Source organism: Dipodomys spectabilis, unplaced genomic scaffold, assembly GCF_019054845.1.
Source record: "Dipodomys spectabilis isolate Male_0828 unplaced genomic scaffold, ASM1905484v1 ptg000017l, whole genome shotgun sequence".
In the NCBI taxonomy this organism is placed as follows: domain Eukaryota; kingdom Metazoa; phylum Chordata; class Mammalia; order Rodentia; family Heteromyidae; genus Dipodomys; species Dipodomys spectabilis.
This window is the reverse complement of record NW_024870694.1, coordinates 1,402,982-1,416,578: the sequence shown is the minus strand read 5'-3', so window position 1 is coordinate 1,416,578 and position 13,597 is coordinate 1,402,982. Positions and strand designations below refer to the sequence as shown.

The 13,597-nt window shown below is 39.8% G+C and overlaps 1 protein-coding gene across 1 annotated transcript in view; it reads left to right on the top strand.

The window, feature by feature from the left end:
* The window catches only part of LOC122097905 (limbic system associated membrane protein), a 604,370-nt gene extending 591,110 nt beyond the window's left edge, over nucleotides 1-13,260 (top strand). The window contains exon 7 of the mRNA XM_042668487.1: nucleotides 12,225-13,260. Within this exon, the coding sequence (XP_042524421.1) occupies nucleotides 12,225-12,322 (98 nt within the window). The 3' untranslated portion in view covers nucleotides 12,323-13,260. The remainder of the gene's footprint in view (nucleotides 1-12,224) is intronic.
* Nucleotides 13,261-13,597: the final 337 nt, after the last annotated feature.

Below are 13,597 nucleotides of genomic sequence, written 5' to 3'. Positions count from 1 at the left end.
TAGAGGGTTATCATTTTTCCAATACCTGGATTTGTTTTCATAATTTTGTATTCTGATAATAGAATGTATTCTCCTGGTGGAAGAATACAAAACAATAGTTGATACTATATAAAAGAAAATAAAGATCATATATAATCCTGCTCCCCAGAGACAGCATCATTCACATGATGCAAATGAATGCTTTGAATGTATTGCAGTTTGGTGTAGTATAGAATATTTAATTCCCTCTTCTGCTCCAAGGCTGGGCATGTTTCTTGGAATTGCTTGAGGCTGTGGCAGACAGAGGTGCAGAAGGAGGCTTCCTTCCTGCCCTAAGCTCTGTACATGGAGACAAGAAAATCCCAGCTCTTTCATGACTTAGGTCAAGTTCATAGGCCTTACAAGGAGCCTGGTTTTATGCTGCTCCCACAATTCCTAGTCAGAGACTCCCCTCTTCCTTCAGATGTGGGACTCCTTACATTCTTCTCTAAATTAGAATGGTAATATTTCCCCCCATTTATCTCATTCTGCTTGAATAAAATTAAGAAATTAATCAAGATATCTCATCTTTTTTGTTTTGAAACTATTTTTTGTTTTTTTGTTTTCCTTCTCAGGATAGAACATTGGGTTTACAGAAGGTTGGCCAGCCAAATGATTAGAGTGAATGAGGCGCAAACATTTTGTTCACATGTAATAGCATTGTGCCAGCATGAATTTTAGTTTGAGTTCATGCCTGTGCTCATTCATTCATTCGTTTGGGATGCTCTGTGAGTCTGCATTGTGACTGGCTCCTGGTCACATCAAACAGCAGAATTTGCATCTAGTCGCAGAGAGCTGTAAATAGATAAGCCCTGCCACAGGCTGGCACTGTAGCTCAGTGGCAAAGTGCTTGCCTAGTGAGTCCAATGTCCTGTGTTCAACCCCCAGTACCAAAAGAGAAAAGACAAAAATACAGTCAAAATAAGAAACAGAACAAAGAAGCTAAATAAAACAAACAAACAGAAAAGCCCTGCCAATTCCTTAGGTGTGTGAGCCACTGTGTTTGAGTCCCAGCAGCACAACATGAATGAATGATAGAATGAATGAATGAGCTTAAGGTTGAGGTTCATTTCTGCTTCTGTATTTGGACTTTTTCTCCCCTAATGAGATGCAGAATCAGTTCTATGATGCTCAGAGAAAACATTATCCCAGAAATATGAGGCATGAGGATTTATACAAAATGAATGTCGTCCGTGGAAGAAAACCCAAAACTCTAACAATACAAATAAAGAATCACAGGGCAGATCTTCTTCCATGATGAAAGATGGAAGAAGAAAAAATGGGGAAAAAAATCACACTTGTACGTAGAAGCTGCTAATCCCTAAGGCTCTGAGTCGAGGAGAGAGACCCAAGAGAAAGAATGAATAACTTTCAAAGTATGATTTGGAAATTTGAATTAATAAAAAATGTTCCTCTTGAAAGCCACTATAATAATAAAGGTTTTATTTGTCAAAACTTTGATGAAAAAAGTCAGATGACAAATAAAATAAAATAAAATCTCCAAAGAAGGATTTTACAAATGTTACCCGCCAGGACTTGGCACTGGTGAGGAAGGGAAAGGCAGATCGCCGTTTGCTGCCTCACCTCTGATTAGAAGTCTTGGCAATGTGAATCCAGTCCACACAAGTTCCTGGCATGAGGAGAATAGCATTTTCAGGTTGGACCCTTCTTTGTCCTGTAAACACACAGCCTATTAATTTTTTTGGCCCAGAACAAAGAAAAAGTGCCATTAAATATATTAAATCCCCTACTAAGTGTCATTTTGAACCTGTAGGGCAACAGGAGATTGCCTTGTCACACACAAAGCAAGAATGATTCCTTATTCAAATGCCTATGCCGGATCAAGACACTTAGGCGCAAGTGAACACCCTGGAATTAGAACAAGTGTACAAACAACATAAATCCCACCCTGTCCAGATAACATGAATGATGGTTAATTGGAGATAAGAGTCTCACAGACTTTCCTGCCCAGGCTGGCTTTGAACCACAATCCTCAGATCTCAGCCTCCTGAGTAGCTAGAATTACAGGCATAAGCCAGAGGTGCCCGGCTATCACTGAAATTTTGAGAGAGAAAAAGGGAAAGGAAAAAGAGAGAGCGAAGAGAGAAGAAAGAGAGAGAGAGAGAGCAAAGAAGGAGAAGAAGCAGGAGAAATTTTCTGTCCTTTGAACTTAAGGTAGCTCAAGTATTTTTTTTTCATTTTCCATGTGGATATTTTTAAATAATATTCAGTCTTTCATAAATTCATCTACTGTCTAGGATTAGAGACCTATGATCTCCTGGTACCATATGGCTCATCAAATGACTAAATTCCCAGAAATACTCTTGCTTGGGGATTAAGGCATTACAGTCTCCCCAAAAATGAATGTAATTTTTCATTGCAACTAGGGTAACTCTGAGATATTGATTTGTTCACATTCATGCATGCACTCAGGCATTCATTTATTTATGCACTCAGATGTCTATGCAACAAAGTTACTGGATTTTCTTGTGGATTTTCCACAAGAAAAATAGCAAACTAAGGATATAGTAGTCCACAATAGAGGACTAATTTCTATGCAAATAAAAAAGTCTGAATGAAGTTCTTTTAATAGTGGTTTTGTCTAATAGAGCTTGATTAAAGGGTCTTGAAAGTTGGGGTGATAAGAAAGCATGATAGAGAGAGTGGAACACAATCAGTGTACATTTTATTCATGACTGATGTGTCATGGTAGAAACCCTTAAGATGTTCAATTTAAAATGTCATCTCAAAAAAAAAAGAGAGATTCTGATCGTCAAATGTCAAAGATAGATAAATATAAATAAATTGGTCCCTGGGCACTGGTGTCTCACAGCTTTAATCTTAGCTACTTAGGAGGCTGAGACCTGAGGATCATGGTTGGAAGTCAGCCCAGGCAGAAAAGTCTGTGAGACTCTAATCTCCAATTAACCAGCAAAAAACAAAAAACAAAAAACAAAAACCAAAACAAAAAACCCTGACAATGGAGGTATGACTCAAGTGGTAGAACATCAGCTTGGAGTCAAAAGGCCCTGAGTTCAAGCCCCTGTACTTGTACTAAATGAATATGTCTGTCAAGGTTTTTGCCATTCCTTATGTTGAATTATTTTCCTGTTGCCACCTCATCAGAAGCTAAGATCTAAACATCTGACAGTGCTTTGAGGAAACATCTAGAATCTTCTCTCTATGAACTAGAATCTCCAGTGCTTTGCCCATTGTATCAGATTTGGCTTTTTATACCATGTTACCTTCCATACTTACTCACCTAGGTATATTTGCCCAGGCAAGATCAATGTGTTGAAGGAAAGTTTTTGTGAAAAGCCTCAAAGTCATTCTGATGAGCGTCTTGAGGAAACTCTACAACAATAATATTCCTGGCAGTACAGTTTATTTTCAAGAACATCAATCACCTTTTTCACTAGAAAAAGAACAAGTTTCAGTTAAAGTTAAAAAAACTGAAAAAGAAAAAATAATATGAAAGACTCTCTTCTCAAGAAGTAGCAGCATTTCATTTCTGCTCTTAAGCAGAGAAAAATAAAACTGCTCTCACTATTGCCACCTTGTGGACAGAGGTGCTCTCTCTAGCCAGCACATAGGAACATGTGTGCATATGGCCACAGGATGGCAGCATCCAACCAGAATTTCCAAGAAGGCTCCAAAATACAGTTTTGTGCTTCAAATACTCTTGCTACAAAAGGGAAGTAGGGATATATAGGTTTAGACAAGCAATCTATTCTCTTTTCCTAAAGGAAAATGTGATTCTGAGTTCTAAGATAATTTCACAGACACCTTGACTCATTTCAGGAAAAGGAGGCACAGTGAAAGTTTAACTGATCTATTTGTAGGCTTTTGAAAAAAACATTTCAATTACTGTTTAAGTTGTTCTGATATTTTCTTCATTGGGTGTTTTTTTACCCATTCTTTTAATAAGCTCTCTTTACTTGACTAGTAGGAAGTGTTTTCTTAATGTATTGATTAGACATATAGACTCAAGCCAGGCTCTGTGGGCTCATGCCTGTAGATCCCAGCTACTCAAGAAACTGAGATCTGGAAGACTGTGGTTTGAAGCCAGGCCAATTAGAAAACTTTTCAAGAGTCCATCTCCAAACTAACCAGCCAAGTTCTGCTAGGGGAGAATTTACTTCACCCTGTGATACAGACCTGTGGTGTGTTACAGTTACCTCTAATATCTGCAGTTAATCACTTCCAGGTCAGAAGGGCATCCTCAGAAGTGCAACATGAGCTCCATTCCGGCTGCCACAGTATAAGAAAATGTTCAGACTGGGCTTCTCTTCCACATGTGACCAGTGTAGGGAGACTCTCCTTACCAGTAGATGTGACTAGCTCACAAGTGAGTCTTCAGTGGACCTACTTATACTAAGGCTGAATAGTAGCCAAATATGTTTCAATTTCAGACACTGGGATCAATTATATTCTCCTGTATAACCATGACCATAATGCCAAAAAATATACTGTTTGAGAGCTTTTTAGGTGGATAAATGAAAATTCCACAAGGGAGGGGATTAAAGGGTTGCCCTTGGATACTCTACAGACTTGATTTTAAAAATAGGATCCCTTTCTTGCTAACTAAGAGAATCAACTACTCCGATTCCCATTTTCCAAAGTTAGTGGGATGTGAGCATCTATTTACTTTCACTGACTGTGAGTGTTCTCTTTGGAGCCATTGGGCATGCACAGTGGCTACCAGGCATGGCTGAGCTCCAAGAGCCAGGCTGCAGTAGCTGACCCAGCTACTGTGACTCAGAGATCACACAAACACAATTGAAGTCGACAGAGATGAAGAATCATCTCGAGTCATCTCAAGTTATCTTGAAGGAAAGCAGAGTTTAACATTCAGAGACTTCACTGGTTCAAGGAGCTAAGGCAGAACTTCCCTGTGGAAATTGACATCCAAATGCTGAGTGAGTGAGTGAGTGAGTAAGATTTTTAGTAGCACTATCATTGGGCCATGAGCCATAGAGCAGACAAAACTTGGTGCGGAAATTCATAGAGGAAATCTGGTGAAATGACAGATAGCAAAGAGCCCCCAAGAGCCAAACTAAGGCTTTGTGTCTTAAGCCATCAGAACTCATGAGTAAATCTCAGACAGGATTAGAAGGAGACAGAGGGTCTGTTTAAAAAACTGAGGCTGAAAAGTCTTGTCACATCACGTCTTCATTTCAATCATGGTGCTCAGAAATGTAGGGCTGTGTGCTGAGGGCCAGAGAAAAGAGTATATCATAGAGACTCCTAACGCATTAATCTGGTTCGAAGATTCAACATGGTGTCTGATAGAAATCTTACATATTTATTTCTAAAGATACAAGTGTCTTGTGGCTTATTTGATAAGGACAATTAAAATGAAACACCTGTGATCACTTCCAACCTTGGCATTTATTTATATGCACAATAATTAGCAAACCTACTACCTCTCAGGGCCTGAGGATCTCATCTGAGGTTGACAAGATGTACAATGTGCTGCCTTCATGGAACATATATTCTAATGGAGGAGATAAACTGGAAATTTCTAAGTATGCAACAGGGAAGCATGTGGAGATTAAGTTGCTATTTAGATTATAATACTCAGTAAAGATGAGTGACTCTGATCAATATCATGGTACACATAAATGGACAAGTTAAACTGAAATCCTTTGTCCAGAAGTTTGAAGGTTTAAAACTAAGTAGAGAAGATAATAGAGTGTATTTTTTTAAATATTGGGGAGAATTTCATGGTTTGGGGACATTGCTGTAAAAATCAGGATAAAGTGATCTGGTTAGCAAGACAGAGATGTGGGAAATGAACATTTCACGCAAGTGGAAGAGAGTGCAAGAAGGTTTTCAAGTTTGTATGGATTTGTCTGTTAGAAGAAGAGCAAGAAGTCAATTTGCTTGAGTGGAGTGAACTGGGGATAAAATGGCGAGATGTCCTTGGGGATGAGACACAAACATACTTCTATATGTTCTGGGTTCACAGTCCTCACACACTTGTCTCCCAAAACAAGTAGCACCTGTTACGTTTTTACTGTCTCCAACTGCACATTTCTCCAACACAATCTCCTTCCATTTGTCCTTCATTCCATCTCTGTCAATCTCTGTCCTACTAAAGTCTTCTTTCCTCCTTTCCTCTCATTCTCCTTTCAGTGGAGAGTACCAGACAACATCCATGTTTGTTCTAAAGTGATTAAGAATTATTTTTTTTGTTTTGCTGATGTTTCTTTTGTAGAAATTGGCACCACCGTGCACTTCAAGCAAAAAGGTATGGCTCTTCCTTCTTATCTTCAATGTGTGACTGACCATCTCCAAGCCAGCTCGTAGTCTATAGTCTTCTATTCTTGAGTTTATTTCAATTCAGTCATTTGTAGTGATGTTTCCATAACAAACGTGGGGCTATTTTGCAAGTTGTAAACTTTCTCATTTCCTAAAAATCAAAAATCATCTTGTCCAACTTACCCGCTCTGTGTGTGTGTGTGTGTGTTGTGTGTGTGTGTGTGTGTGTGTGTATACACTGGTACTGGGGCTTGAACTCAAAGCCTAGGTGCTGTCCTCTTAGGTATTTTTTTTGCTCCAGGCTACTGATCTTCCAGTTGAACTACAGTGCCACATCTGGAAATGGTGTTTAATTGGAGATAAAATATCTCATGAACTTCTCTGCCAGGGACTGGCTTCCACCTGTGATTTGCCAAGCTCAGCCTCCTGAGTAGCTAGAATGACAGGTGTGGGCTACCAGCACCTGGCTTCTATTTTACTTTGGACCATTTTTATACCCCTCAACCTTTAAATGGAGTAAGTTATTTTCAAGCACACCATGTTCTCCCTCACCACCTCCATTCTTCATCTTCTGGGGTCCATTTTTAGTTCTCACAAAGCAGCGTTTTTAGGAGAGCCGCCTCCTGCTACCAGGCCCCGCAAAGACACACGGGGCATGCTCTGCAGACATTTTTGGGTTTTGAAGCAAACACACTGCGAGATGATGTGTAGACCTAGCAAATGGGGCAGGGGCTCTTAAAAATGAAGGCTCGTTGCAGTTACTATTTCCTCCTGCCCCATCATTCCCCGGATCCTCCTTGAGCCTCACGTCCTGCTGGACCCTCCCAGGTACTGAGGCTTCATGTCCTCCATGACCTTCCGTCAGCCAAGTCCCCATGCTCTGCATTCCTGTCTCCACAGGACAGTGCAGCCATCCCAAAAGCTCACTGCACACACCCTAAAATTCAAACAACTTCTAATTCTGAGTTGCCTTCTCCACAAGCCAAATAGATAATATTTATGGCACACTAGAGCCACTGCAGGCTGGACACCACCACCTTTAAGTCTTTGTGGTCACCCACTTGGATTGGTGATTTTCTCATAGGAAGGTGTGTTCTTCTCTGAATTCCAAAGAACATGTGACATCCAAGATCATTATCAAGAGTCAACACCTATTCTGTGGGACTTAGGCTCTCCCAGAATCTAGGAGCCCCAAAGATGATGAGTACCTGGTTGCTGGCTTCCAGTAAAGGTTCATTCGCTTGTTTACAGTCTGCTAACAGGCCCACACACAAGGCAGCAGGAAAGAGGCAGTCCAGAAGATGAATTTGGAAGTAGGGTCATTGGAGACAAAAAAACGAAAACAAAAACAAAACCATAAAACAGCCCATATCTCCTAATGCTAGCTATGATCCTCAAATTACCTATTACATTTAATTATATATAGATACACACACACACACACACACACACACACACACACACAGAGCCTGGCATTGGTGGCTCACACCTGTAATCCTAACTACTCAGGAGGCTGAGATCTGAGGATCAAAGTTCAAAGCCAGACTAAGTAGGAAAGTCTGTGAGATCTTAACTACAATAAATCACCAGAAAACTGGAGGTGGCGCTGTGGCTCAAGTGGTAGAGTGCCAGCCTTGAGCTGAAGAGCTGAGGGACAGAGCCCAGGCCCAGAGTTTAATCCCCATGGCCAAAATAATAATAATAATATACCTATTACATGTTATCTTAATTGACAAGTGTTAAATGTGATGCTTAGGGCTTTGATATGGATGATGAAATGTTGTTGTTGTTGTTTTTTGTAAATTCAAAGACCATTAAGGTAAACATCCACAAGAAATCACTAAAATTTTAAAGGATTGGGGGTTAAAATTCATGCAATGACCCTAGTTTATCTGTACAAATATTTCAGCCTACCTTAATCTCACTTTGTAGAGGTTGAAAACAATGAACACAGACTAATATAAGAAGAACCCACATTTAGTGCTAAATCCATTACTAAGAGAAAACATCAATACTTGTCTTCCTCTTGCCTGTACATTGCGGGCTTGAATCTCCAATTCATTCATGCAGACAAAGCTGTAGTAGTGGCAAATGGATGGCAGGGGGCGCCAAAGTCAATCTTATCACTCTTCCCTGTCAACATGGCTTCCCCAGACACTACAACCACAGGCTTTTGCCTAAACATTTAGGTATCAAAGAGAGCTATGTAGGAAACTCTAGATTGTGGTTCTCCTCTGATTAACATTTTTTCACAAATCGTTTAGTTGTTTTTTTTTTTTAATTTTAGTCACTCCACCAGCCCCCGACAATTCTAAAGACTTTAAACTTAGTTCCTCTGACTGGTTCTGATTCATTCATGTCTCAAAAGAGTATCCAGGGGTCCCTAGGGCAAGATTAAGGATGGTATGGAATAAATCCATTCCCCAATCCAGAAAATGGACCCAGAGAAATCAGATGAAACAACACAAACCTGTTGGCCTGATCTGAATTACAAAGTATCTGAAAGTACAGGCTCATTTAAAACAGGTGTTAAAATCAACAACACATTGTTCTTTCTTTGACATTTTAGTGAAATGCCAATGGATCTGGAACCTGTAACAGAGTTTCCAGTATAGAGACTTGCTTACAAAGGGTGGAGGGAAGGAAACAAGGAAAGAATAAAGGAAGGATGGGGAATACTCGTATTCTTCAACTTCAGAAAATTTATCAATAATTGTACCTTATTTTATTTTATTAATGAATTAATTAATTTTTGGTTATGGGGCTTGAACTCAGGGCCTGGGCATTATCCCTGAGCTTTTCTTCTCAAGACTAGCATTCTATCACTTTGAGCAATGGCAGCACTTCCTGTTTTCTGGTGGATAATTGAAGGTAAGAGTCTTATAGATTTTTCCGCCTGGGCTGACTTTGAACTGCAATCCTCAGATCTCAGCCTCCTGAGTAACTAGGATTACAGGGAAAAGCCACCGGCACTTAGCTAAGTGCACCTTCTATAAGCATTGTTACCCCAAGGTACCACACAGTTTTCACCCAATATCTCAATTACTCTACCCTGCTTTGTCTCTGGATGTTGACTCACCGACTTGTAGTCGTACCACTGAGTTTTTCTCCTTAGTGTTCAACATGAAAAGCTTTGATCTAATTAAAAAATGAATATATTGGATTCAGGTTAGTATTTCATTTATTTCTGCAATCCAAATTTCTATGTTAATAATGATGCCATTATTTACTAACTACCATATACCATATGTATATATATATATATATATATATCTATGCCTATATGTATATATGTTCACAGAATGTGGTTATATACAAAGATAGGATTGTTGTTTGTTAGATGGAAAACATGTCTCAAGTTTTTGCATTGTATGTCTATTTGCCCATCTATTCTTAAGACTAATTTATGTTTGCAGACTCTTGCTTTCATTATATCTGTCAGTATATGAAAGCACGTGCTGAGCCCGGCCATCTGGCATGGGAAATAAGATTTTATCATTTGCATTTCCACAAATAAGCAGAAATTTCATAACTATGAACTAGAACATAATTAATGATTTTGCTGATTATTCTTCCCTGAAATAGCCATTAGCTGAAGTAGTCTCCTACGCAGTCACATATATCTGTAATTGTGTGAACACTTGTGATGTTTCTCCAGCTATCACCCGTTAGCCTGGCATTTCTCAAGTCTGTTTATTTACTCTCAAAATCAATTATGACAAGAGCAAGTCACAGAAGCACATGGAATAGCTATCTGAGAGCACTTGATAAGTAATATTCGGTAGAAATGGAGATAAGATATATTTAACAGATACATACAATACATTTCAAATATAAAATTGTACTATTAGGGATAAAATGAAAGCTGATCAGCATAGGCCTTTCTCCATACCACAGAATAAAATGAGGAAGCAGCAATTAACTGTATTATGTGTACTTAAAAAGCCAAAAATATGTCTGTATATCATATGTGTACGGATGAATATATCTACAGCATATGCACTTACTATTATTTACAGATATAAACATAGAGTTATACAAATGCATTAGCAAGAATATTATATTAAACATATTTTTCTATGCCTATATAATGTATGTTATATTTTTCAATGATAGGATTTTGCTTTATGTATTAAAATTTTTATGTATTTACTAAATTTCATAACTCTTTTAGCCTTTCACAAATGCCACTCAGTTCCAGGGTGTCAAGATTGTATAACATCCTAATGATGACATGAGATTACAGAGATAATCACAATGTGATATGTATTTTTTCAACTGAACACCCATTTCATAATATTCCAGGGGCAAAACATGAATCAATTTTTTAACTCCACAGGTCCTAAGTTGTAGGTAGACTTTCCCTAATGTCTCACCAATATATTCATATTTACTCAAATGTACTCATGAGCTCAGGCTATCTAATGTAGAGAGAAGAACTAAAAGGGTAAGGAAGTAAAATAGTATCACTGGACTAGAAGCTCAGAAAATGTCAAATGAAAGAACTTTGCTGCTAAAACTGAAAAACCTGTGGGACAAAACACATGGAAAGGGTAGATTAGGAAGGACATAAGCGAAGCCTAAATCCCTTGGACTCTAGTGCCTACTCATCAAGAGTTTACTTCAGAATGCTGAATTTCTTTTGAGTCTGACTTCCTCATGAGGCAGATGTTTCATGGTAGCAAAAGTGCCTTTTCTTAGGAGCCCACAGTCATTCCAAAAAGCAGAGAATTAATTGGGCTAGTTATTTAATTTGTTCATTTGTTTCCATAGCTCTATTCATATAGAGCACAAAACTGAAGTGAGTAAGACCATGTCTTCATATTTTATAGTAAATAATATTCTTTATATTGTCAAGAAGGCACACAGTCATAATTGTGTCTATGCTGGCAATCCTAAGGCATCATCAGGGAAGAGAAGCCATGCTAGGTTCAATTCTCAGGTTCAGAGCTCAGGCTGCTCCAGGCTTTAACTGCCTTTTAACTTCCCAACTGGACACGCTTGTTGTTGATGTTGTCCTTAGTGTTTTGATTTTGGAGTTTTTTTGTTTCTGTTGTTTTGTTTTTTAATTTAAAAAAATGGCAAATGAGGAGCTTGGGGAAAAACAGGTCCCTAGTTCCTTGGTGAGTTGTTATTGTTTTTGTTTTTGTTTTATGCTGGTCCTGGGGCTTGAACTCAGGGCCTGGTGCCATCCCTGAGCTTTTTGTGCTCAAGGCTAGCACTCTATCACTTGAACCACAGATCCACTTCAGTCTATTTGGTAGTCAATGGAAGAAAAGGATCTCTTGCAGACTTTCCTGCCCAGGCTGGCTTTGAACCCCAATCCTCTGAGATCCCAGCATCCTGAGTAGCTAGGATTGAGCCCGCGGTGGGCAGCTCAATTTCCTCTTAAGACTACAATGTGTTGATTTATTTTCTTCTTTGCTCAAGTGTTACCCATTCATAACTGTTACTTTGTAACAATTTCTCTCCCAAATTAAGAAATAAATAATTATCATTTCTCTCCTAAGACACAAAGGAGTCATGGACTGGCTCCATGTTTTATTGATGGAGCTGTTTTGCCCAATGGACAACACACTGTGGGGTTGCTTGGAACTTCAATCTGGAACAATCAACTCTGGCCTCATGGTGCTTTGTGGGAAAGAACATCGGAGAGGAACAGGGTGGCCAAGGGGCTGCAGGGTCACCAGACAGCCATGATAGCCTGTGTAGAGTTTTTCCAGCAATAGTTTTGGACTTAAGTGTTTCAGCAACAGATTTCCCTTTAAGATGCTTGTACCTCACCGTGGACAAGAGCTTAGGGAAATTGCAAGCCCTTCCTAAGCACTGGTATAAAGGTATCAATAGCTAGCCTACCTTTTCCTGACAGCAGTCAGCTGTCCCTTAGAATGGCAGTCTATAATTTCTCTTTTCTCTCTCTCTCCCTTTTGTTTTCTCTGCAGGACCTGGATCGGTGAGAGGAATCAATGGATCCATCAGTCTGGCTGTACCACTGTGGCTGCTGGCAGCATCTCTGCTCTGCCTTCTCAGCAAATGTTAATAGAATAAAAATTTAAGAATAATTAAACATACACACACACACACAAAAATGTCACACAGGATACAGAGAGAGAGAGAGAGAAAGAGAGAGTGTGCAAGATTGGGGGGGAGAACATTTATTTCACAGTTTTGTGTGTTTATAAATGAGGGAGAAATAATGCAAACGAAGAAACAGATACAACATTTTAAACAATGTTAAAGTCCATCAATAAAAATATACCTATACTTCAGAGTGGGGAAACAAAATGCTACCAGGATGTGTGTGTATCTACTAAGCAAATGAAGGCTTGTGTAAAGACTCTATCATGCTAAAGACATCTGATGTTGTAAAAAAAATAATAATAATAATTAATAATAAGACAAGAAATACCAGTTGGAAATTAAGCAAATCCCCACACACACTTTATTCTTCCTTCCTTCATCCTTTTTCACTTGTGGGGAAAAAAAGAAATCAAGATCTTACCTTCGGTGTTTATATTGCCATGATCTTTTACTTCTGTTTTTCATTTGAGCTGACCTGTAGCCATTTTGGACTATCAATGGAGTCCCTGTGTTGAGCTTTGGCCAGGCTCTCCTGCCTTCACGAACTCTCCAACTTTTGAGATCCTCCCTCCCCCCCCAGTGTGTTCGATCCTCCCCTAGGCCTCATTCCAAACAGTCCCTTTCTATCCACCCCTTCTCTTCACCCTCACTACTACCCCTTCCTCCCTCCTCCCCCTCCAGAGCACTCATCAGGCCGCAAATGCTAGGAAGTGCCATTTTAATTTCTCTCCACTGTGCGCGTGTGCCCAAGTCTCTCTATCTCAAGTGAGTGTACATGTGTATGAGCGTGTGTGTGTCTCTCTCTAAAGCATGCCAAGGGAATGGCCCGTGTGTACATAGACTCATTGTGCTGTAGATGCTGTCCTGCATTGTAATTGTGAGATGCGGCTGTCACTAGTTGCTCGGGGAGATGATGGGGTGGGGGAAGGAAGGGGAAGGGAGGGAGGCAAAGAGCAGAGTTCCCCCTCTCCTTCATGGCTGTCACGTGACATCAGTGTGTATTCAACCTGAGCTGTGCCCCTTCCAAGGCCAGCACCCCCATGTTCCTCCTAGTCTCATCATCAGAACCCAGTCGGGAGTCACCCAGAATATCACTGTCCGTGAACGTGCCTAAGACCCATTGGGGTGAGCGAACAGTGGGACAGACCCGCGATGCCGATGACCTAGGGGAGCAGAGTGTTCCATGTCACAAGTCAGAGGGATTCATAGAATTCCTGGCATGTTTGCAGCTGGG